Source organism: Lygodium microphyllum, chromosome 8 (assembly GCF_053477565.2).
Source record: "Lygodium microphyllum isolate KBCC chromosome 8, Lygodium_microphyllum_v1.1.10, whole genome shotgun sequence".
Taxonomy (NCBI): Eukaryota; Viridiplantae; Streptophyta; class Polypodiopsida; order Schizaeales; family Lygodiaceae; genus Lygodium; species Lygodium microphyllum.
Window position 1 is genome coordinate 61,217,156 of NC_141142.1, and position 21,865 is coordinate 61,239,020.

At 45.8% G+C, this 21,865-nt stretch overlaps 1 protein-coding gene and 1 pseudogene across 3 annotated transcripts in view; one reads left to right on the plus strand and one right to left on the minus strand.

Annotated features, from left to right (window-relative positions):
- Positions 1-21,865, plus strand: part of LOC148032366 (CDK5RAP3 protein homolog) — a 170,839-nt gene that overhangs the window by 48,330 nt on the left and 100,644 nt on the right. For 2 of the 3 annotated variants that reach the window (XM_087683015.1, XM_087683013.1), the window contains exons 3-7: positions 6,015-6,127; positions 6,229-6,323; positions 6,509-6,644; positions 6,737-6,886; positions 6,998-7,603. In XM_087683015.1, the coding sequence (XP_087539141.1) occupies positions 6,015-6,127; positions 6,229-6,323; positions 6,509-6,644; positions 6,737-6,886; positions 6,998-7,603 (1,100 nt within the window). The remainder of the gene's footprint in view (positions 1-6,014; positions 6,128-6,228; positions 6,324-6,508; positions 6,645-6,736; positions 6,887-6,997; positions 7,604-21,865) is intronic. The other variant, XM_087683014.1, reaches the window with a different exon arrangement.
- LOC148032367 (uncharacterized) lies at positions 8,418-9,827 on the minus strand (annotated as a pseudogene).

The following is a 21,865-nucleotide window of genomic DNA, read 5'->3' on the forward strand; positions in this document are numbered from 1 at the left end:
AGGTGATGGCCTTTTGAGCAGGGCAACAACAAATTTTCAGCAATTCTTGTGATGAAACTCCGAAATTTCTTTATATACAACATTCTTTCTCATCCCTTAGCCATCTCTCAAGTTATCTTAACAAAATCCAACCATTTGAGTCATCGAAGGTGGAGATATTTAAAAAATCTCTCCTATAAACCCTAATTTATAGTAAAAATGAGGGTTTGACAGCCACCTTGGGATGCCCTATCAAAATTTAGCGCTTAGAACTTGTATTCGAGCAATGAAAATCAAGGAATTCAGGGAGATTCAAGAGGCCACCTAACTAATATTAGATTTGGGGCTGAATTTTTTTTTCAAGGAGTAGGGTGAAGGCCAATACTTGAGCAAACCAAGGGGCCAATTGGTTTGGAGGTTTATTGGTGAGTTTTGATAGCAAGTGGCAGTTAGATTAGTGGAGGAGGTCAAAGGATCTGAGTTGTATTCCATCCATTTGCGATAAAAGTTAAAGAAATATTGCAAGGGGCGTTAGTTTTGGGTCAAACAAGTTGTTCATTGTCCAAGATTAAAGTGGTAACATTTGCATGTTTAGTTTATATGAATTTTATGCTTATTGTAATTACTTTTAAATCATGTCATTGCCACTCTCTTCAAGGAAGGAGATTTTTTCCAGTATCCTCTCATCAGCTTGAGATTAAGATTGGAAGGGCAGCCCATATCCCTTGAGCTGAGTGGATTTGCAGACTATGCCAAGAGAAGGTGGAGAGTGAGGAGCACTACGTTTGCAGATGTAGAGCTTATAACACAGTTCGAGCTATAGGCTATTTGGAGGAGACACCTCCGTAAGACAAGTCATGGAGTTCCTAGACTAGCATCGCTTGGGCCAGTTCGTAGTCGAGATTTAGAGACTCCACACATCATTATTACAGATAGGTACCATACAGAGAGGGGATGTTAGTGACAACTTACCGATTTCTTTTAGATAGTGACTCGACGCATAATAGCCACACGGAGAGGGTGTGGAAAGAAAAGTGATAGGATGATATGCACTCATACCATATCAGAGAGAGCGTATTGTTTGTAGGGAGAAACACAAAGCGTATGGCAAACACTGAGAGGTGAAAACTCAAAAGAAGAAGAAGATGAACGATGAATCATTGAATCATGTTGAATGAATCAAACCGATACAATGGAGCAAAAGTGCGAAGATGGTTGCATTGTCTTGGCTGATCAAGAGGCAATACCCATAGGGAGTTTGCACAGTGAAGGGAGCGAAACACAATCCTTTTTCCAGTAGAAATCAAAGTACACGCCGAAACATGAAGGGCAGTAGTATAGGGAGTGAAACATAGTCCTCAAGAGTGAAGAAAACACAAAAATGCAGGTATTTGATGTAGGATTGATAAAGTGCGTTACCTACTGTAAATGGCCTGAGTTTGCTGCGAACAAAGCCTTCATGAAGTGGCTGAGGGCTGGGAACCATCGGCTAGGTGTTGGGGTGGCGGCAGGAGTTGAAAACACACATTAATCATGAAGATAATCTATTGTACTAGTCTAGGGAGAAGTGAAACCAGCAAATGCAGCAATAGGGATGATGAAGAACAGTGTGCCAGGCTGAAAATGCAGCAATTTGGAGTGTTTGATGGTGGCTGATGGCTGGGAACCATCGGCTAGGTGTTGGGGTGGCGGCAAGAGTTGAAAACACACATTAATCATGAAGATAATCTATTGTACTAGTCTAGGGGAAGTGAAACCAGCAAATGCAGCAATAGGGATGATGAAGAACAGTCTGCCAGGGTGAAAATGCAGCAATTTGGAGTGTTTGATGGTGACGTGAAGAAGACCTCTAGAATGAAGAGGGCCGAGGCTGAAACTGTAATGAAGGAATGATGAGGAATGAACAAGGGAGTAAGACTTAAGAGTGGAGTGGTGAATGCATGAATGCGCATGCCTTATTTATAGGTAAATGAGCCATTGAACTCTCTTTGGTGGTGCCCCAATTCTCTCAGGTGGTGCCCAAACACTAACTTGAAACCAACCTTCTGTCTTGGATAGGGTGATAATTTTTGATCAAGCACTTAATTAAAACAATCAATGAAAGAGCATAAACTGAAATGCACAGTTACCTTAATATTCTTGGATAGTAGACACCTTATTGGCCCCAAAATTGGTTCCCCTTTTGGTATTTCTTTAACTTTATTAGCTAATAGATTGAGTACAAGTTGAGATTCCACAATCTCCTATGTTGATCCAAAAGCCCCTCATTATATAAACAAACAACAAGTACTTTGGGCCAATTGCCCCTTGAATTTCATGGAGGACTTGCTCTAATGAGACACCAACTAATCAAATGCTATCCCAAATTCACAATGGATGGGTTGGTATCTGGAATCCTTGGCAATTCCACGAATTTCGGGTGCTGATTTTAGTGTACAATGCTTTTGACTAATGGCACAGGTGCTGAGGTGGCTGCTGAACCTAATTTTTGTAGAAATTTAGGGTTTACTTTAGAACTCCCCCCTATTGTCCACTAAATCAGGTTGAGATCTACTCCAAATGGTTGGGAAATGTTGAGATCCTTTGAGAATGGATTGGAGAGAGTGAGAGAATGCTGATAGAGAGAGAAAATTTAGAGTTTCCTCGCACGAAAACCCTGTAATTTGCTTGCTACCTGCTCCAATCAACAAAATGTGCAGTTGCCTACTGCTTAGAGACCTTGAAATGCTGTCACCAGCTCCTGGAAGACACCAATCTACTGTCGCCTGGTCCTAGATGGCTCTTGTCTTCTGTTCTTGCCTCCAATGACTGTTTCCTTTGTAGAAAATGACCCAGTAACTCCTCTCTCTCTCTCTCTCTCAGGCTGCAAACACATTGAATGTCCTTCCACTAGTGCCAAAAACGTTTTTCTCAGTTTGCACGGGTATTCATGCCAAGTGGCAGCCTTGTAAACCCATTTTTAGCATTATCCAATCATTTAATTAATTTTCTTGAATTAATTAATTCTAAAAATTAATTTCAATCATTTTGACCTTGTTCAAAATTAAATGTGCCCATCCATAATTAAATTAGCTATGCCATTTGCAACTTGGAGTGGTCCCCAACCTCTGTTAAATTAATTAATTAATTAATGCGAGTCCCTAGTATCACTACTGATACTAAATGTCCAAACAATTGCCCTAGGGTCAAAATTGATACCGATTGACAATCAAAACCTAATTGACATAACTTATCACAACTTTTGCCTTTGACACCCATTGCATTCGTGGGGTCCCTAGCGTGTTATCATAAAATAACTGCCATGTGTAGCACATGTGCTTAACAACCTTGCACATTTGATTAGTAACTTATCAAATGTTACTAGCAAGATTAAAGTATCTAACCTTTTTAGAGCTGTAAATGGAAACCGACATAGGAATTAAGGTACTGAAATGAACTTAATGACTGATATTTCTCAACACCCCCTCTCAAGCCTAAATAGATGCCATAAGAGGTGTGAGAGAGAGAGAATATCCACCTTGTAATCCAAGTATTCCACCTCAAAGGAGACATGTGGTGAAGAAGAGTAGATAGGATGAGCTGATAATACCCGAAACTCAATCTTGGGAGAGAAACCACAAGCTTTTTGAATCCATGTTGGAAGGAATATAAAGGGCTAGCCACCAAGTCATGGCTGAAACATCCATGGTGATGAACTTGGAAGAACTTGTAGATCGTGGATATCAATGGGTGAGATGGCATGGAGATGTCAAACATCCCAAGAAGGTAAAGGGTTGTCGACAAGATGTGTGAAGAACTGCACGATGAGTAGGGACCCTCTCTGAAAGTGAAGGAATGGGAACGCCCTTTGAAGGAGAAGAGAGATGAGCCCCCTCAAAATCCCCCTTTGAGAGAGAGGGAATCTAGAAACTCATGGATCATGGCCTTTGGAGTGTTGGATGATGAAGGAAATGTTGCTAGTGGTGCCAAAGAAAGTATTTGGTGCTCCAATGGAGCAAAAGCGAGGCAGATCCTAGAGGTGGCCTCTCAAACTTGAATAGAAGAGGGAGTGAAGGTAGGGTTATCACATAGAATCTCCTCGATGCTCTCATTGGAGTCGGTATCTATGGAGTAATACAAGGGATGCGAGGAAATTAGTAGCTCCTGTGGAGCCATAGGGGGGCAATAGCCTCTCTCTAAGTGGAGTGGACTATGGAGCAGAAGGAGTTGACCATCCATTTTCTCTCAATGGAGTGAAATGACGAAGGGATGGTACCCAAGAGCCATTGTTACTTGGGGGAGTGGAGTGCAGAACTGTGGGCTGTGGTATCCATTGGACCTGAAAATGGGTGGGGAAAACCTCTGTAGTGCATAGAGTGGTCTCTAGGAGGGCTTATCACGCCGTGGGGTCTTAGAACCTCCTTTTTCTTCCAAGGGCTTAGCACACATCGTGTGCATCTTATTGCCTTGAGCATAAAAATCTGAGAACTGATGCAGAATGATCTTTGTGGCCCATAATGGTGAGGTGGCACAAGGAGTGTCAAGGGGAGTTTGACCCCCAAGTGGTCATATGCATTGTTCGACCCTTGAAAACTGGAATGCAGCTGTAATGATGCTGCAAAATGGGTTGCAATGTGCAACGATGAGGTTGCCAGGCTGAGTGTGTCCCCTCTTGGTAGTTTGTAGCTGATGGAGAGGAGAGTGAAGGGAAATGAACTGATTTGAAAAGTCTGAATGAAAGTGGTAATAGGAATGAGGGTGGATGTGAATGAATGCCCGCAATATGTCATTTTCTAGGAGATTTTGATGCGTTTGTCCTACTATGTAAAATAAAAACCAAAAAATACAAATAAAGCCTTTGTAGGGTTGTAATGAAGAGCAAAATGAGGCATTAATGAAGAGCAAAATTAGGCATTAATGCACTATTGTTAATTGTTAAATGCATGCCATGATGTTGTTTGCTCAATGGTCCTTGCCCTGGATTGACCTTTCAAAGAAATTCACCAATCTTTCTAGGTCAAGTGCGCTAGTAGCAAGTGCTACCTCAGATTGTTGAGGAGTCTTGAATTATATCTAGAACTACCCCTTTCCCAGGGGCACAATATCTATGACTGTTGGAGAACCAGTGACTGTGTGTATTGTATCTGTGATTGTACCAAGTGATGGCTGTAAACTACAGCTTTTTCAGCCATACCAACTGGCTTTTCATAATCAACAAGGACATTTTTAGTCTCAGCCAATTCAATTACAACACCTACATAATCTTCATGAACCACTCAAATACCCTCTAAACTAGGCTCTTCATCTCCCTGCATCATAGCATGCATAGGCTCTCCAACAAACTACCTCTTTCTCTTGATAATATCGATAATTTCTTCTTGAGACTCCCTCTTAGCAATGCCAAGAGTCTCATTAAGGGAGAATTTAAGTTTGCTATTTAGGATGTGCTCCTTAAGTACCTTTTTCAAATCCATTGTAGTTTCAATGTCTTGAGCAAAGCAGATTCTAGAGTACAGAGGGTGCAGGGTTTTGCACTAGAGTCCTTGAGAGCAAATGAGGACCAGATGCTGTCCTAGCAGTTGTGCTTCCTCAATTGTACTGCTGATTAGACTGACCCTGAGAGGGTGGTTAAGACTGAAGAAGGGTGGATAGCCCTGACGAAGAGAGGAGTTGAAGGAAGAGTGAGGGCTGAGGTTATAGGGCCACAAGCCAAGGTTGAAAAAAGGGGTGCGTGTGTGCTGTGGATGGGATAGAGAAAGTTTTCTAGCTGAATGCAGAGTGGCATGCTTCAGTGGCAGGAGTTGCAGTGTGCCAACAAAGGAGGAAGGTGTAGCTGAAGGATGAAGCAGGGATGAGGAGGGAGCCAAGGCACGTGCAGCCCCACCAGTAGGGGGTTCTCAGTAGCCATAGGAAGGTTGATGCTTGTTCTTGACATTTCTAGCAATAAATCTTTGCTGTTGCAGACAATAAGTGAGAAAAGACTGCTTGTCAGGATGTATTGTGATGTGCTGGTTTCTTTTGGTGGGTTTCCTTATTTTGTTGCTATGATTGGACAGTATTGGTGTTTGTTTTAGATATTGGATATTTGGAGGCTAAGCGTATATTGAGTATATTGACTGCTGCAAGGCCAGAAGCTCGTACACTGTTTGGACGTCATTCTGGAGTAGCGGTAAGGCATTCCTGCGATTGAAATACTGCAAATATAAGTTTCACACTTCCAAGTTTTTGGAGATTTTAGTGTTTATTGATACATGCTGAATATTTCTTCAGGGTGATTGGGATGCAATCACACGTACGTATGAGAAGGATTTACTTTTCTTGGGGGAAGGTGCACAAATTATGATTCAGAATGTGAATTATGAAATGTATTTTTTCTTTAGACACTCCCTTTCGTTTCTGTAGATTTGAGTGGCAGTTTGCCTATAGGTTGTTTTTCCTTTCTTCATGATCTGGCTTAAGGGATGTGATATATGTAAGTCTTGATAATACTTGTATCTATTCTGCTCTGTTAATTCATTTATTGTGTATGTGATCTATGAAATACCCAAAGACCTTATTTGAAGAAGCAGGTAGCAAGAATTCAGCAGCAATTAGCTGATTTGGAGCGCAAGGAATCAGAGCTCAAACGTAATGTGGCTGCAGCAGCTCTCAAGTATCAACAAGCTTCTCAAGAGCTGGGGGTGAAAGTGAGTTCTGGGTGAAATGAAGTGTCAAGTTGCAGCATTTAAGTTCTTTGAGAACATGACTAATGCGTTGAATAGTTTGAGCTGCATTGTAGGGAGACAATATCAGGTCAGAGCTGCTATCGACTTCTAGGAGACTGCCTGCTTTATTTGTGGAGGTGGAAGAAGTACTTTGTAGTGAAGTTATTGGTGAAGCAATAGAGTGTTATGAGGCTTTTGTTTCTTATGCTCACCAGAAGGAAGACGTACGTACAGTTCCTTTTTTGGATATAATTTAATCATCCTTTTGAGTAAATCATGTGTTCACTAAGCCATTCTGCCTAATTTTGCCAAATACAAATCCAATTTCATTTCAGGATGGAACGAATGCAGTTGTACCCACTTTGAAGAAGCTCCGCGATAAGGCTACCGATGAAAATGCAATAGAGTGCTTTGAAGAGATATCATCAGGTTTGTCTGATAATCAGGCTGTTAATGCTTTGGAAGGTGACAGGCTTGATAAGCATGAAAATGTAGAGGAAGGTGCTCCTGCAGCCATTGATTGGGACATTGGAATCATTGAGGAGTTGGTGGAATCTGAAGATGATAAAACTCCAGGTTTAGAGAAGCAAAATACCTTACAAGGTGCCATGTTGGTTCCTGACTCTATCAAAAATGATGATGAGAAGCCATTCTCAGAAGGATTTGAAGGGGCTATAGATTGGGATACTGGAAACATTACAATGTCTGATGAGATTGAACAAGCAAGACAGTGGGACATTGATACCACTGAGCAGACAGAAAACGGGCAATCAGAAATTCAATGGGACATAAGTGTTGAGGGCAGCAATGAGACTGGTAATGTTGCTGAGGCCATATGCAATGAAAGGCAGCCTCTGGAAGAATTTGACTGGAAACCTTTGCTTTCAAGCCCTTTGATGAAAAAGGAGTTTCGTACTAAGCTTCTTGATGATTTGTTGGAGGTCAGGTCACATTCACAGACGCATTGTATTTCTAAATTTGTATTTATGTCTGTATTTTGGATATGTGTGAATGTGTGCATATATGGTGCATGCATGTACGTGTGGTATGTGTGTATGTATGCACTTATATAAATCTTGATTATCACAATGGTAATCATTATTTTAATAGTTATCATGCTGGTGATCTAGATACTTCTATAATGCATGTGTTTACTACTTTCTAAATGTCTTGAATAGACTTTGTAATGAAGTCTATTCCCCTTGTTTCACAAAAAGGTATGTTAGTACTTATGCATGCATGTAAGTGCGGGGAAGAATGTGAGAATGACAATGCTTTGAACTTAACCAACTTGAACAATTATCACCATGAAAAATTAGGGGAGAGAGAGAGAGAGAGAGAGAGAGAGAGAGAGAGAGAGAGAGAGAGAGAGAGAGAGAGAGAGAGAGAGAGAGAGAGAGAGAGAGAGAGAGAGAGAGAGAGAGAGAGAGAGAGAGAGAGAGAGAGAGAGAGAGAGAGAGAGAGAGAGAGAGAGAGAAGTCGATACTATGAAAAATTAGGGGGGAGAGAGAGAGATTTACGAAAAAAAAAAGAGAGAAAGAAAGAAAGAAAGAAAGTTATATTAACGTCTACAACATGCCAAGTTGGCCTATGAGACTGAAACATTGCATACAAAATGTCTGGGAGATTTCAAAAGTCCCAGTGAAGCTAACGTTTATGCTATGTTGAACTAAATTGAGTGGGTACAAAATGATATCTAGACTGGATACAGTCTAGAGGTACTCCCATTGCGGTGTGGAACTACTCCTGGAGTGTTCATCCTAGGATGTCCCTCATGGGTCGGTCTAACATGGAGAGACTAAAGCGGCGGGGCCGGGCCCTCCGGTGGCAGCGTAGTATCCCTTGTATCTTCGACATGTGTCTTCTGCGGGGACGGGGGCCGGTGGGGCGTGGGCGCCGGGCTTTGCCTCTCGCTGTGGCTATTTCTAAGGTGGTCCCCCGGGGTCGGGAGGCCGGTGGGGCTGGTGGGGGCTCGGTGGTGGGGAGGGTAGCTGGTATTTGGTAGAATTCGTTGAGTGTGCGTTGGTTGGTGGCTCCTTGTCTTTGCTCCGTGGTTCGTAGGAGGTGGTCTCTGTGGCGTCGTATTTCCAGTAGAAAGAGCCCCATGCATCTCTGGTCTTTGAATTCCATCACCTTGGAGAGTGGTCCGAATCCTTCGCTGAATAGGCAGTGGAAGCGTCCCCGGATTTCGTAGTACACTGGGCATCTACAGATATAGTGTTCCTCTGTCTCTGGCTCGAGATGGCAGAGCTGACAGATTCGGTCTTCTGGGGGGAGGGGGTTGGCCCCGTATATGCCCGTTTCGACCCGTAGTTGGTGTGAGGACGTGCGGATCTGTCTGATGGCACTTCTGACCCCGTGGGACAGGTGTGTGTCCATGTAGCTTGGGCGGGTGATGAAGCCATCTGGGGAGATGTGCAGGAAGTGCTCTTGGTAGAAAGCCTTCTTGGTTCCTAGTTCCGACGTGGGGGTCACCCATGTCCTGGCTGTGTCTGTCTGGATGATATCCATTCTGATGATGCGATTCACCTCCTCTCGGCTGAGCTCCAGGTGTGGGCAGTCTAGACTGTATTGTAGTGGGGGGAGGTGGTCCATGTGCAGGCCATGGAGCCGTAGCCAAGTCTCTGTTCGAGCATACCAGCACTCAGTGTCTCCTTGTGTTGCTAGCTGTTTGGATGACTCCAGGGCGAGTCTGGGGTACCAGTGCCGGGGCAGGTCCCATATTCGGTGCAAGAAGGTCACGGTCTGGAAGAGGGCCTCAGCCACGAGGGGCGGTGCCCCCAGCTCTGCGCGGATGATCTCGTGCGGTACGGAGGGCTTGCTTCGGATCATCCGTGAGATCATAAGTATTAAGGGTCTCTCCATCTGCTCCCATCCCTCATAGGTGGCCTCCTCCTTAGGCAGTGGCTGATCCTGTGGGGCCCTCCGCGTGTGGTAGAGATTGGACCCCCATATGGGAGCCCCGTATTATAGGAGGGCTGGTGTGACCAAGGTGTCAAAAAGCCAGAGCTTTGTCCGGGGTTCCCGGAACTGTATGCGGGCACATTGGTTCTCCATTGACCCGAGGGCTGCATAGCCTTGGGTTAGTCTATCTTCTGCTGCTTTTCTCAGGGTAAATCTCGGTCCAGAGAATATAGTCCCCAGATAGACGTATCTTTGGACCATGTCCACGGTCTCTCCGTCGTATGTGAAGGGGGGTACCGACCGTCGGAACCATTGGGTTGACGTGTTGAACACCATGATCTTGGTTTTCCCCAGGTTCACAGTTAGGTCTTTGTCTTGGCAGAAGGTCTGTAGTGCATCCAGTTGGCGCTGTAGCCCTTCAGGTGTGCTGGAGATGAGGAGTATGTCGTCCGCATATAGTAAGATGAGTATCAGTGTCCTTCCCAGGCTCGATCCCTCCTCGCCCAATCTATCTATATACTCTGAGATCTCATCAATGTAGAGGCCAAATAGGGTGGGTGAGAGTGGGCACCCCTGCTTGACTTCGATGGTGCTGGTTATCTCCTTTGACAGCCCTCTTGGTGCCCGGACTCGGCCCGTTACCGATTCGTATAGTGCCACTATCCCCCATCGCATTTCGGTTGGGACCTCCAGTTCCTGTAGTCTCTGCATGAGCCTCGCTCGTGGGACTGTGTCAAAGGCCTTGCGGAAGTCCACGAAGCAGCAGTACACCCGTCTTCCGTGTGCTCTGCCCTCCTCTATGATGGCTCTCAGTGTGAGGATATGGTCAAGGGTGCAGAAACCCCTCCTAAACCTTGCTTGTCCTGCCGCCTGATGTTGGTGTTGCTCTGCCCACTTGCTTAGCTCGTGGTCCAGTATGGATCCATAGAGCTTGGCTAGTACATGGCCAACCATGACTGTTCGGTAGTTCCTGGGAACCATGGGGTCTCCGGTCTTCAGGATAGGTATTATGGTGTTGGCTGACCAGCTGGCAGGGAAGCCTTCGCATAGGGCTTTGTTGAACATGTGTGCTAGGAGAGGTGCCAGTATGTCTCTGGCATGGGTCAAATGCTCTGCTACCAAGCCTTCGTGGTCTTGGGCACGGCCATTTTGGAGTCTATCAATGGCGTCCCGAACCCTGTCAGAGTGCAGCAGTGTGCAGCAGTGTGGAAGCGTAGGACTGAGAGAGAGAGAACGCAGAGAGAGAAGAGAGAGAAAGAGACAGTGGAAGATGAAGATCTGCTGTATAAAGTGTGCTGAATACAAAGATATGCAGATATATACACGGGCGCAGTGCGCTGGACTGCGTGTCTCCACCTCGACGATGCAACCTGCTGTTCACCTCGAAGTCCGCTGCAGTCTGCACTGTCTCCTGTCTGAAATCTGCGAACAGAGACGGAATCTGCGCGTGTCACCGGTCTGTAATCTGCGAGCAGAGAAGTGTGGGAGATTGCTAGGGATGTCGGCTATTTATAGCCAGAATCTGCCAAAAAATAGGGCGCCAGAAATACCCTGTCGTCCGAGTGTGCAGCCCGACTGCACACTATCCGACTGGTCCTGCCTGACCTGCCTGCCTGCGTGGCTGTGATCTCTAACACCCCCTCTCAGAGCCTGGGCAACGTAGAAGCCTGAGGGATCTGGAATGTCTCCGAAGTAAAGCCTGGGGAAGTGCCTTCGTAAACAAATCCGCAAGATTGTCCTCCGTCTTGCAGTACTCCACAGTGATGGTCTCATCCAGAAGCTTCTCTAATGAAGTGGTACTGGATCTCTATGTGCTTCGTCCGGGCATGAAAAACAGGGTTCCGTGCCAAGGCAATGCAACTCTCATTGTCACATTGCAGCAAAGTAGGACGAGTCTGGGGGCACCCAAGCTCCGCCAATAATCTCCGAAGCCACACAGCCTTACATGTGGTGGAAGACGCGGCCTGATACTCCGCCTCAGTAGACGAAAGGGCTACCGTGGGCTGCTTCTTGCTACTCCATGAGATAACGCCTGCACCCAAGGTAAAACAATAACCTGTAGTAGACCGCCTGTGGTCCACATCACCGGCCCAATCCGAGTCGCTCCAACCTGCAAGTACAAGATCTGAACCATCTGTCCCTGCGGGGTATTGAATCCCTAAATCAGACGTCCCCCTCAAATACCGAAGTATCCTCTGAGCAGCCTACCAATGCACCGTCTTAGGTTCACTCATGAACCCTGCCAAGAGCCCAACAGCAAAACATAGATCAACCCTAGTGTTGAGAAGCCAAATCAAGGACCCAATCAATTGACGATAGCGGGAAGCATCCGCCAAAGGAGAAGCTGAATGGGAAGTGGCCTTCCAGTTCGGATCCATAGGAGTAGAAAGGGCCCGACAATCCTCCATCTCAAAAGACACCAAGAGCTCCTGTACATATCTCTGTTGAGAGATGAAAATCCCTCTCTGAGACTGATAAATCTCATGGCCCAAAAAGAAATGGAGTAGACCCAAGTCCGTCATCTCGAACGTTAGATGTAAAGCTGACTTCGTCTCTTGGACCTGCTGTGCATCATCACCTGTGACAATCAAATCATCAACATACAATACAAAAAGCACACAACCATCCTCGGAAGTGTGAACATAAAGATGCGGATCGGCCTTGGAACGCCGATATCCCAACTGAGACTGGAGGAACGAATCAATCTTCTCGTTCCATGCACGCGGAGCCTGCTTGAGGCCATACAAGGCCTTCTTCAACCTGTAGACTTTCCCATCTGAAGATCCAAAGCCAGGAGGCTGCTCAACATAGATCTCCTCCTTCAAATCACCATTGAGGAAGGCCGACTTCACATCCAACTGGTAAACAGGCCATCTCCTATGGCCAGCCAAAGCAAGAACAGCTCTAATGGTCGCCATACGAGCTGTGGGGGCAAAAGTATCATGACAGTCAATCCTTGGGCGCTGTGCAAAACCTTTAGCAACAAGGCGAGCCTTGTGCTTATCCAAAGAACCGTCGCTAAGGTATTTGGTCTTGAAGACCCACTTGACGCCAATCACCTTCTTATTCGGGGGGCGGGGCACGAGTGACCAAGTGCCATTCCTCTCAATAGCCTCCAACTCGGCTTCCATAGCTTTCTTCCACGGTGCGGACTGTAAAGCCTCCTTCACGGAGGTGGGCTCTCGATCTTGCATAACACGGGTCATCAAACAATAGTTAGAGCAAACAAGCTCCGTAGAATGTGCTTGGTGCCGCCGTGACTGCCGCGGACCATCCTGCGGTCCCCACTCCTCAAGAACCCCCTCGATCCATGAATCACGGAGTGTGTCACGGGCCCAGCGAGGAGGAGGCCGAACCTCCCCTCGTCTCTCTCCATCAGGAGAAGACTCTGGAATATCCACCGGTGGTAACTCCTCAGGGGTGACCGGTGGAATGGTAGACTCTGTGTCAGAAACAGAATCATAATCAAAAGGCACGGGCTCCAGTGGAACTGTAGAAGGAGCCCAACTCTTCCCTGGATCTCCAAGAACGGGATGCTCCTCACCCGGTGAGATAGCCGGAACCTCCACAAACCGCACATCACGGCTAGTGTACACATCCCGCTTGACGGGATCATACAATCGGTAGCCTTGGGACTGGGAGCTGTAGCCAACAAATACCTGTCTTCGGGAAGCTGCTTCAAATTTATCACGGTGAGCCTTGGGAATGTGAACATAGGCATCACACCCAAAGACCCTGAAGTAAGAAACATCTAGCTTCGTCCCAAAATAAGCCTCAAACGGGGTCATCCCTTCCACGGCCGAAGTAGGGGATCGATTAAGGATGTGGACTTCAGTAGCCATAGCCTCGGCCCACAGAACCTGAGGGGTCTGTCGGTGCTCCATCATGGTGCGCGCCATCTCGATCACACTGCGGTTCTTCCGTTCAAGAATGCCATTTTCTTGAGGAGTGTTGGTATTGGCAAACTCCTGGTGAATTCCTTTATCTGCACAAAACCGAGCAAACTCATTAGAAAGAAATTCACCGCCCTTGTCGGATCGCAAGGTCTTCAACTTCCGGCCCGATCGGTTCTCCTCAAAGAGAAGCCAATCCTTGAAGTGTGAGAAAGCTTCTGACTTTAATGCCAAAAAGTAGGCGCATGTCATCCTGCTGTAGTAATCCACGATCAGCATGAAGTACGAGTTCCCACGCAAGGACTCATTCCTCATAGGGCCACATAGATCCGTAGATACAAGCTCCATTGGTGAAGTAGACCGCCGCGAAGCTGTGTGGGGAATGGCATCTCTATGCTGCTTTCCCCGAATGCAGGAGACACATGGTTGTTGGCTCACCACTATATCCGGCAACCCTCGAACAAGCTGTCCACGTGACGCCCTCCGAAGATAATCATAGTTCAGTTGACCAAACCGAGCATGCCATAACTCTGACTGTGACTGAGAGGTAAGAAGAAGAGTAGAGAGGGCGGTGGAAGACTTCAATTTATAAATGCCGTTCTCCTCATATCCGGATGATAGAACCTTCCTCGATCCACGATCATGGACTCGCACCGTAGAACTGTCAAACTCCACCAAAAGGTCAAGGGAGCAAATCTTATGAATTGACAGGAGATGGTACCCTAAGCGTGGTACATGCAAAACCTCCGAGGTATGGGTACCACCTCGTCCATCGTGAATAAGCTGCATCTTACCCCAACCTGCAATAGATACTGAAGAGCTGTCTCCAATGAGAATCTGCCCACGCGAGGGTCGCAATTGGGCAACACCATCTGATGAAGGAGTCATGTGCCGGGAGGCACCACTATCAACGATCCACTCTCGAGCCTGGGGAGCCGTCATCGCAGCATCAGAAGCATTCGGTGAAGCGTCCTCAATGACAGCTAGATGCAGAAATGCAGCTGATGAGGGTGCAGCCACCGCTCCAGAATCCTTGGTGTCCTTCTTGTCTTTGTCAGGGAAATCCTTCTTCCAATGGCCAGTCTTTCCACAAATATGGCATGTGGATTCTTTGTCCTTGTCCTTCTCCTTGTCCTTCTTGGACTTGTTATCCCTGTTCTTCTTCTTTTGGTCCTTCCCCTTCTTCTGAGAGGCTTGACCTGTCAGCGCCTCCGACTTGGAAGCATTCTGTCCCTTTAATGGTTCCTCTTGGTCCAAGACCATAGGAACCAACTCTTCCCACCGAAGAGTAGACTCTCGCCCCGAAGCAATAAGGGCAGAGTAAAATGTACCGAATCGTGGCGGTAATTGGGACAAAAGTGTGATCGCCATGTCTTCGGAGGAAATCGGCTTCCCCGCATTCTGAACCTGCATCTGAAGCTGCCTTAGCTTGTTAATGTGCTCCCGCAGCGAAGAAGACTTGTTTACGGACAAGGTCCGCATCTGTACCTCCAAAGAAACCCGCTTCATAAGGGTCATCCGATTGTACATCTGATCAAGCTCCAGCCATATCTCCCGAGCCACCGTCAAGTGCTCGATGTGAGCGATCACGGCTGTAGTACATGATAGAAAGAGAAAGGAACGAATCCTGGCATTTAGTTTGTCCCAATGAGACTGAGCCTTGGCCAACTCCGCACGAGCATCGGAAGAGAGTTTGGACTTATCTCTTACCGAGGGCTGGTCGATCTCCTCCTGTACCAGCTTGCCAAATCATAGGACTCAAGGATGGCCAACATCATGACGCGCCAAATGCGGTAGTTGTTGCCATCGAGCTTCTGATCTGCAGGAAGAGCGGGTAAGACAGGCACCTTCCGGTCCATAATCAACTGGAGCTCCAAGTCAATCTCTGTAGACATCTTCACTTGTAATGCCTTCACAAACGCAAAAGCAGCCCTCTCTGACTGGGAAAACTCAGCTTGCTAAGGCTCTTCCGAATCCTGAAACTTCTTCACCCGCCGAAGGCGATGAAAAAGCAAAACCTGCACTTGTAGGCTGAAAACTCAAACTTCCTCCGCGTCAAACAGCAGTAAACAGCAGCAAATCCACCACCCTGACTCCTTTCCTGTGCGCCCACACTTGCTTCAGCCTTGTTTCAAGGCGCAGCCCACCTGTCTGCCCTTAAACACAAAAAACGCAAATTTGTGTCGCGATGGAAACTCCTCTTCAGGTTGATTCTGCGCTCTGTCAGCCCTCTAACACTGCTCTGATACCATGTCAGAGTGCAGCGGTGCGGAAGCGTAGGACTGAGAGAGAGAATGCAGAGAGAGAAGAGAGAGAAAGAGACAGTGGAAGATGAAGATCTGCTGTATAAAGTGTGCTGAATACAAAGACATGCAGATATATACACGGGCGCAGTGCGCTGGACTGCGTGTCTCCACCTCGACGATGCAACCTGCTGTTCACCTCGAAGTCCGCTGCAGTCTGCACTGTCTCCTGTCTGAAATCTGTGAACAGAGACGGAATCTGCGCGTCACTGGTCTGTAATCTGCGAGCAGAGAAGTGTGGGAGACTGCTGGGGATGTCGGCTATTTATAGCCAGAATCTGCCAAAAAATAGGGCGCCAGAAATACCCTGTCGGCTGCATGCACAGGTTGGACTGCCACGTGGCAGTCCGAGTGTGCAGTCCGACTGCACACTGTCCGACTGGTCCTGCCTGACCTGCCTGCCTGCCTGGTTGTGATCTCTAACAAACCCGCCCCGTGCTGAAGAATGTGGATGATCTAGGTTTGCTCTCTGGGGGTCGGGGTAGCTGGGGCTGCTTGGGTACTTGGTATATTGAGGTTGCATATGCGTGCCAAGTGTCCAGGGAGGTGATGGGTGTCTGGGCTCGGGGTTCCTGAAACGCCTTCCATGCCTCTTTGCTGTCCTGTCCTAAGAATAGCTGGTAGAATTTGTGTTCCACTTTGGAGAGGTAGGCTCGTTTCTTTCGTCGCACTAGACGACGGAAGATCAAGCGTGCCTGTTTATGCGTGTGTACTCCCCGTGCTTCGTCCTGTTGAAGACAGAGCCGGGTTTCCCTGCACTCTGCGTCGTACCAGCTATTTTGTGGGACCTTCTTGTTCGGAGGGGTGGAGTGGGGGGGTGTGTGGGGGAAGTATTCGGTAGCCGAGGTGTGTAGTGTGCCCGCCAACTGTGCTGTGACCTCCTCCAGGGGTGCGTGGGGGTCCATTTCCTGCAGGCTCCAGTAGAGATGGTCGGAGTATGCGCTCGCCGTTAGCCTGGTAAAGTGGTACCTGGGGAATCTTGGGGGGGGGTTGCTTGCTGGGGGGATTAGGTCATACCTGCAGGTTATGTCAAACTGCAGGTAGGCATGATTGGCAGCCACTGCGAGTGGGCGAGGTGATATTTTAAAGTACTGGATGTTGGGGATAAGTGATAGAGGGCCAAGGATATAGTCCACTGTGCTTGCTCCCAGTTTCTGTGTGGGTGCTCCATGTGCCCCCCGTCCGATGCAATTGGCCGCGTGCTTGTGTGGGAAGCATGTGAGGGCCTCCGACCCGGGCCATCTGTCGAGACCGTTGAGGATGGCTAGTCCGTGTGCTCCCCCTAACGCCAGTAGGTGTTCACCATATTTGGTGCATTCAGCTGTGTCCTGTGATGCCCAGTTGAGTCCTATCTCCTTCGGTGCGATCTCTTTGTACATGTGGTCTTCGCTCTCAAAGAAGGGGGTCTGCCTCTGTGCTGTGCGTGCGTTGAAGTCTCCGGCCAACATGACATCCCCCAAGCTGGAGTAGTGCATGATATCTTCGTACAGTGGTAGGTATGGTGACTCACCCTTCGGTGATGCGTATGGGGAGTGTGCTGGTTGGAAATAGCACACTGCCATGTATATGTCTCGTGAGCGATCTGTGTGTATCCGGATCCACATGAACCGGGCTTCCTCATCTTTCCGCATGACTTGCACCGTGGGCTGTAACTCCTCCTTGTACAACACAACCACCCCTCCGGACCCTCGGGTCCCTCCTTTTGTTCGGGCTCTAGGGCGGCATGCCGTCTCCCATCTATATCCCCTCACTTTTGGTAAGTAGGTGCCTGGGCTTTGGTGGGTTTCTGTGTAGAGGACGATGTCCTTGCCGGTGAAGGTCTCCTGGAATAATCCTGCATCTGTTTTCATAGCTCCGTTGCAGTTTCACTCTGCAAACCTCAGGTGGGTCTCATAGGCCGCGCCCCGTCATTGGCGTTTATCTGTGATGATGACACGACCATCTCTGTATATTGCCCATTTTCCCGCTTTGCGAGCCTCCAGGATCTGTGGCATGCATTCTTTACGGTGTGCCACCTGTGTGGGTGTGAGGTCATCCTCCAGGTAGACTTTTTCCCCTTTTAGAGCTGTCCTTTTGGAGAGAAGGCTCGTCTGGATTCTAGGTTGGCAAATTTGAGGATAAGAGGCCTTTCCTTGGTGAGGTCTTTCCCTACGCGCCATGCGTTCTCCACTATTTGAGGGTCCACTACTCCCAGCTTTTCACATATCTGTTTGGCATCTGCCAGGGGGCTATCCCCTTCCTTCCATCCGACTACCCGGATGTGGAGCGCTCTAAGCTTTCTCCTTTTCTCCTCCTCCAGTGCTGCGTTCACAAACTCCTCCTTCTTTGTTGGTGACTTCTTGGCTACCTCAATCCATTTGGAGTTCTCGGCCACTTCGGCTTGTGCTTGTTTCACTATATTCGCCTATGTGTTGAGCTCCTTTGTTACTTGTGTCTTCAGCTCGTTGATCTTGGTTTGCACCTTGGTGGGCGTTGTTTCGGTGATTTCTCCTTCCTCCTTCTTGAGTAGCTCCAGCTGGTTTCTATATTCATCGAGCTCGTGCCTCAGTTCTTCGATCACCCTGTTTCTCTCCTGGAGGGACGTTTCAATGTCCACCTTCCAGGAGGTGAAGTATGATGCGATCTCGGCGTAGATTTCGTTCTTCCAGTCTTGCACTTTCGTGCTTATTTCCTCCTTGATTTGGTGTGCAGTTTCTGCGCACATTGCTGCCATGATTTCCTTGATGTTGCTGATGTTGAGAGCGGAACCGGTCCCTCCTCCTTTTTCAGGAATTTATTGAAATAAACCCACGGGCACCAAGTGCTTGAACCATATACAAAAGGATCGATTTGTTGCAATTCTAAAAACTAGGGTTTTGAAATCCTAATTTCTACAACCTCCGAGCAACAAGTTGATTCTCTTCTTTAGTGTTTGAATTAGATCAAGCTAAGTAAAAAGTGTTTCTTGGATGAGAGATATCTTTTAGATCAAGCTAAGTAGAAAGTGTTTCTTGGACGAGAGATATCTTCAAGCACTAAAGAACATAATCAACTTGTTGCTCAAAGCGTGTAGAAATTAGGGTTGCAAAACCCTAGTTTTTAGAATTGTAACAAATCGGCCCTTTTATATATGGTTCAAGCACTTTGCCCGTGGGATTGTTTCAATAAATTCGTGAAAGAGGGGGAGGGGCTGGTTTCCCTCTCAATGTGGTGTGGACTCTTCTCTCTCTCTCTCTTATCTTCTAATTTTTCATAGTGATAATTGATCAAGTTGGTTAAGTTCAAAGTATTGTCATTCTCACACACTTACATTGGTATTAGAGCAAAGGATTTTTTCTTCGCAAGAACTTTTCTGAGTGACAAGATCTTTGGACCCAATTTTCTCACCATATCAATAGGTGAAGAAGAGAATTTTTGTGAACAACCGGGAGGCTGTCGACACTCTGTATCTATATGCTTCTTTGATTATGAGAAGATACAAAGATACAAGGAGCTGGAAATTGATCCAGAAATTCAAGCTTTGATGGAGAGAAGGGCTAAAGTTGGGTTGAAGTGAAGGTCTTTGAAGATTTTCTTACCGAGAAGGCTCTTGAGATAGATGGTATTACGATTGTGAAGGCCTACCTTAGATGAAAGGTATCAATGTTATTGATGCAACTAAGTCTACGAAAGGTGACTTTAAAGTCTCATCATACACAACTAGCCTCCTCTTGTTCCAAGAATCCTTCCATGGAGAAGAGCATGGAGAAAGTCAAAGAACCGACTATTTCCATGGTAGCTGAATCTCCAAAGATGCTTTTAGCAAAGGAAAAAGATGCTAAAAGAGACTTTAAGGTTGGAGAGAAGAGCGGCAAGTTTGATGTAAAGAGAGATTCTCAGAAAGCTATTTCTTTTACTAGACAGTTTGATGCTGCTTTTGGTGGTGAAGATTATACATAAAAATAAAAAATTAGAACGGTTAAAATGCATCTAAAGGATGCCACTTTGAATTGGTAGCTTAAAGGTTTTCAAGAAGAAAAGGAACCCAAGTCTTGGAAAGAGTTTAAGGAGATGCACAATAAGAAGTTTTTGCCTTTATTCGTTGAAGATGATTTGCAATAAGAATGGGATGAGCTAAAGCAAAGCCATGGAGACAATGTTGAAATATATATCAATAGGTTTGTAGCCATTTCTCTTAAGTTTACATCTCTTAATGAAGATTCTTTCAATATGGAGATGAGAAAGTTTATCTATGGATTACATTCGATGGTATGGTGAGTTGTCAAGATGATAAAGCTTTGGAAGCAACCCAAGATGCAGCCTTAGAAGCTGAAGGACTGCAGATGCCATGGATGCTCGGTAAAGCCTCAAAAGAAGAACCTCAAAGGAAGAAGATCAAGATGTTTGATCAAAAGAAGGCAGATAAACAAGAACAAAAGCATAAGGATGGAGGTAGACTACCTTTGCCATCCAAAAAGAAGCGAACATATCAGCAGTTAGCAGAATATACAAGAGAAGGATGATGTTTCTCTTGTGGAGAAAAAAGACACATGGTTGGTCAATGCCCTAATAAGATAAAGAAGAAAAAGTAGCTCCAAAAGACACCTCAAGCAAATGCTGTATCTAAGAAATTCTTGCAACAATAGGATGAAACTCCGTCAGAGAAAAGAAAGCTTTCTATGGCTTGGGGTAAGATTGCTAATCAACCTGTTCTCATTCATTTTGATACAAGGGCTACATATCATTATATCCATCCTCGAATTGTTGAAGCTCTACATCTATCAAAGGAGAGGTTTGGAACACGAGAAATGTTAGGTGTTGCTTTTCAAGGAATGGAGTTTGAAGTTACTTCCATTCTTGGGAAACTACGAATTGAGATAGGAGATTATGTAGATCATGAGAGTTTTGTCATGAGAGATCTTGGTCATTATGATGTTGTATTAGAAATACCTTGGCATAGAAGAATAGATCCAGCCATTGATTGAAATCAAATTAAGTTTAGATTCCCTTTCAAGGGTAAAAATGTATCTTTTGATGTCGTAGTAGAAGAAAACTCTATTCCGATCTTGTCCCATGTACAAATTTATAAAGCAATAAAAAAGTCTATTTTCTTGTATTTGATTTTTATTAAAGATTCTAACAAAGAGTCTAGAATTGAAAAATCCATCTCAGATACAAGTAAGGACCGAATGAGTTTCTTAAAGGAGTATGCAGATTGTTTTGTAGGTACTTTACCTGACGAGTTACCACCAAAGAGGCCAGAAGATTATCACATTGATCTCATTCTTGGGAGCTCACCTCCAACAACCCTATTGTGCAAGTCCAATACAACAAGAGGAGATTGTGAAGCAAGTGAATGAGTTCTTGGAGAAGGCTTTAATAAGACCTAGTTCCTCACCTTTTTGCTCTCCACTTCTCTGAGTGTAAAATAAATATGGATCTTGGCGTATGTGTGTGGACTACAGGGCCCTCAACAAAATTACAATTTGAAATAGGTTTCCTATTCTAAGAATTGATGATATCTTGGATAGATTGGATAGATCCAAAGTATTCAGCCGGATTGACTTGAAAAGTGGCTATCATTAGATAAAGATTGCTTCTCAAGATATTCATAAAACAACATTCAATACAACTTTTGGTTTGTATGAGTTTCTTGTGCTACCATTTGGTCTCACCAATGCTCCTATAACCTTTAACAGAATAATGGAAAGAATCTTTAGTGCACATTGGAAGTTTACAAATACTTTCTTTGATGATATAATGGTTCATTCAAAAGATGAAGAAGAGCATAAGCAACACTTAAAAATAGTGTTTCAAGAATTCCGCAAAGACAAACTTTGTGTCAATGAAAGAAAGAGTGAGTTTTTCCTAGAAGAGATTCACTACTTGGGTCGTTTTGTATCCAAAGATGAAATTCGGATGGATTGAGAAAAAGTCAAGGCTATTGTAGAATGACCAGAATTAACTAGTGTTCATGAAGTTCGAAGTTTGTTGGGATTATACTCTTATTTTAAGAGATTCATTAAATGGTTTGCAATGGTTGTGCTGGACCATTGCATGATTTAACCAAGAAAGTAGTGGCATTCCGATGGACTAAACTAGAGAAGAAAGCTTTTGAAGCTTTGAAGTTTTATATTAGTAAAGG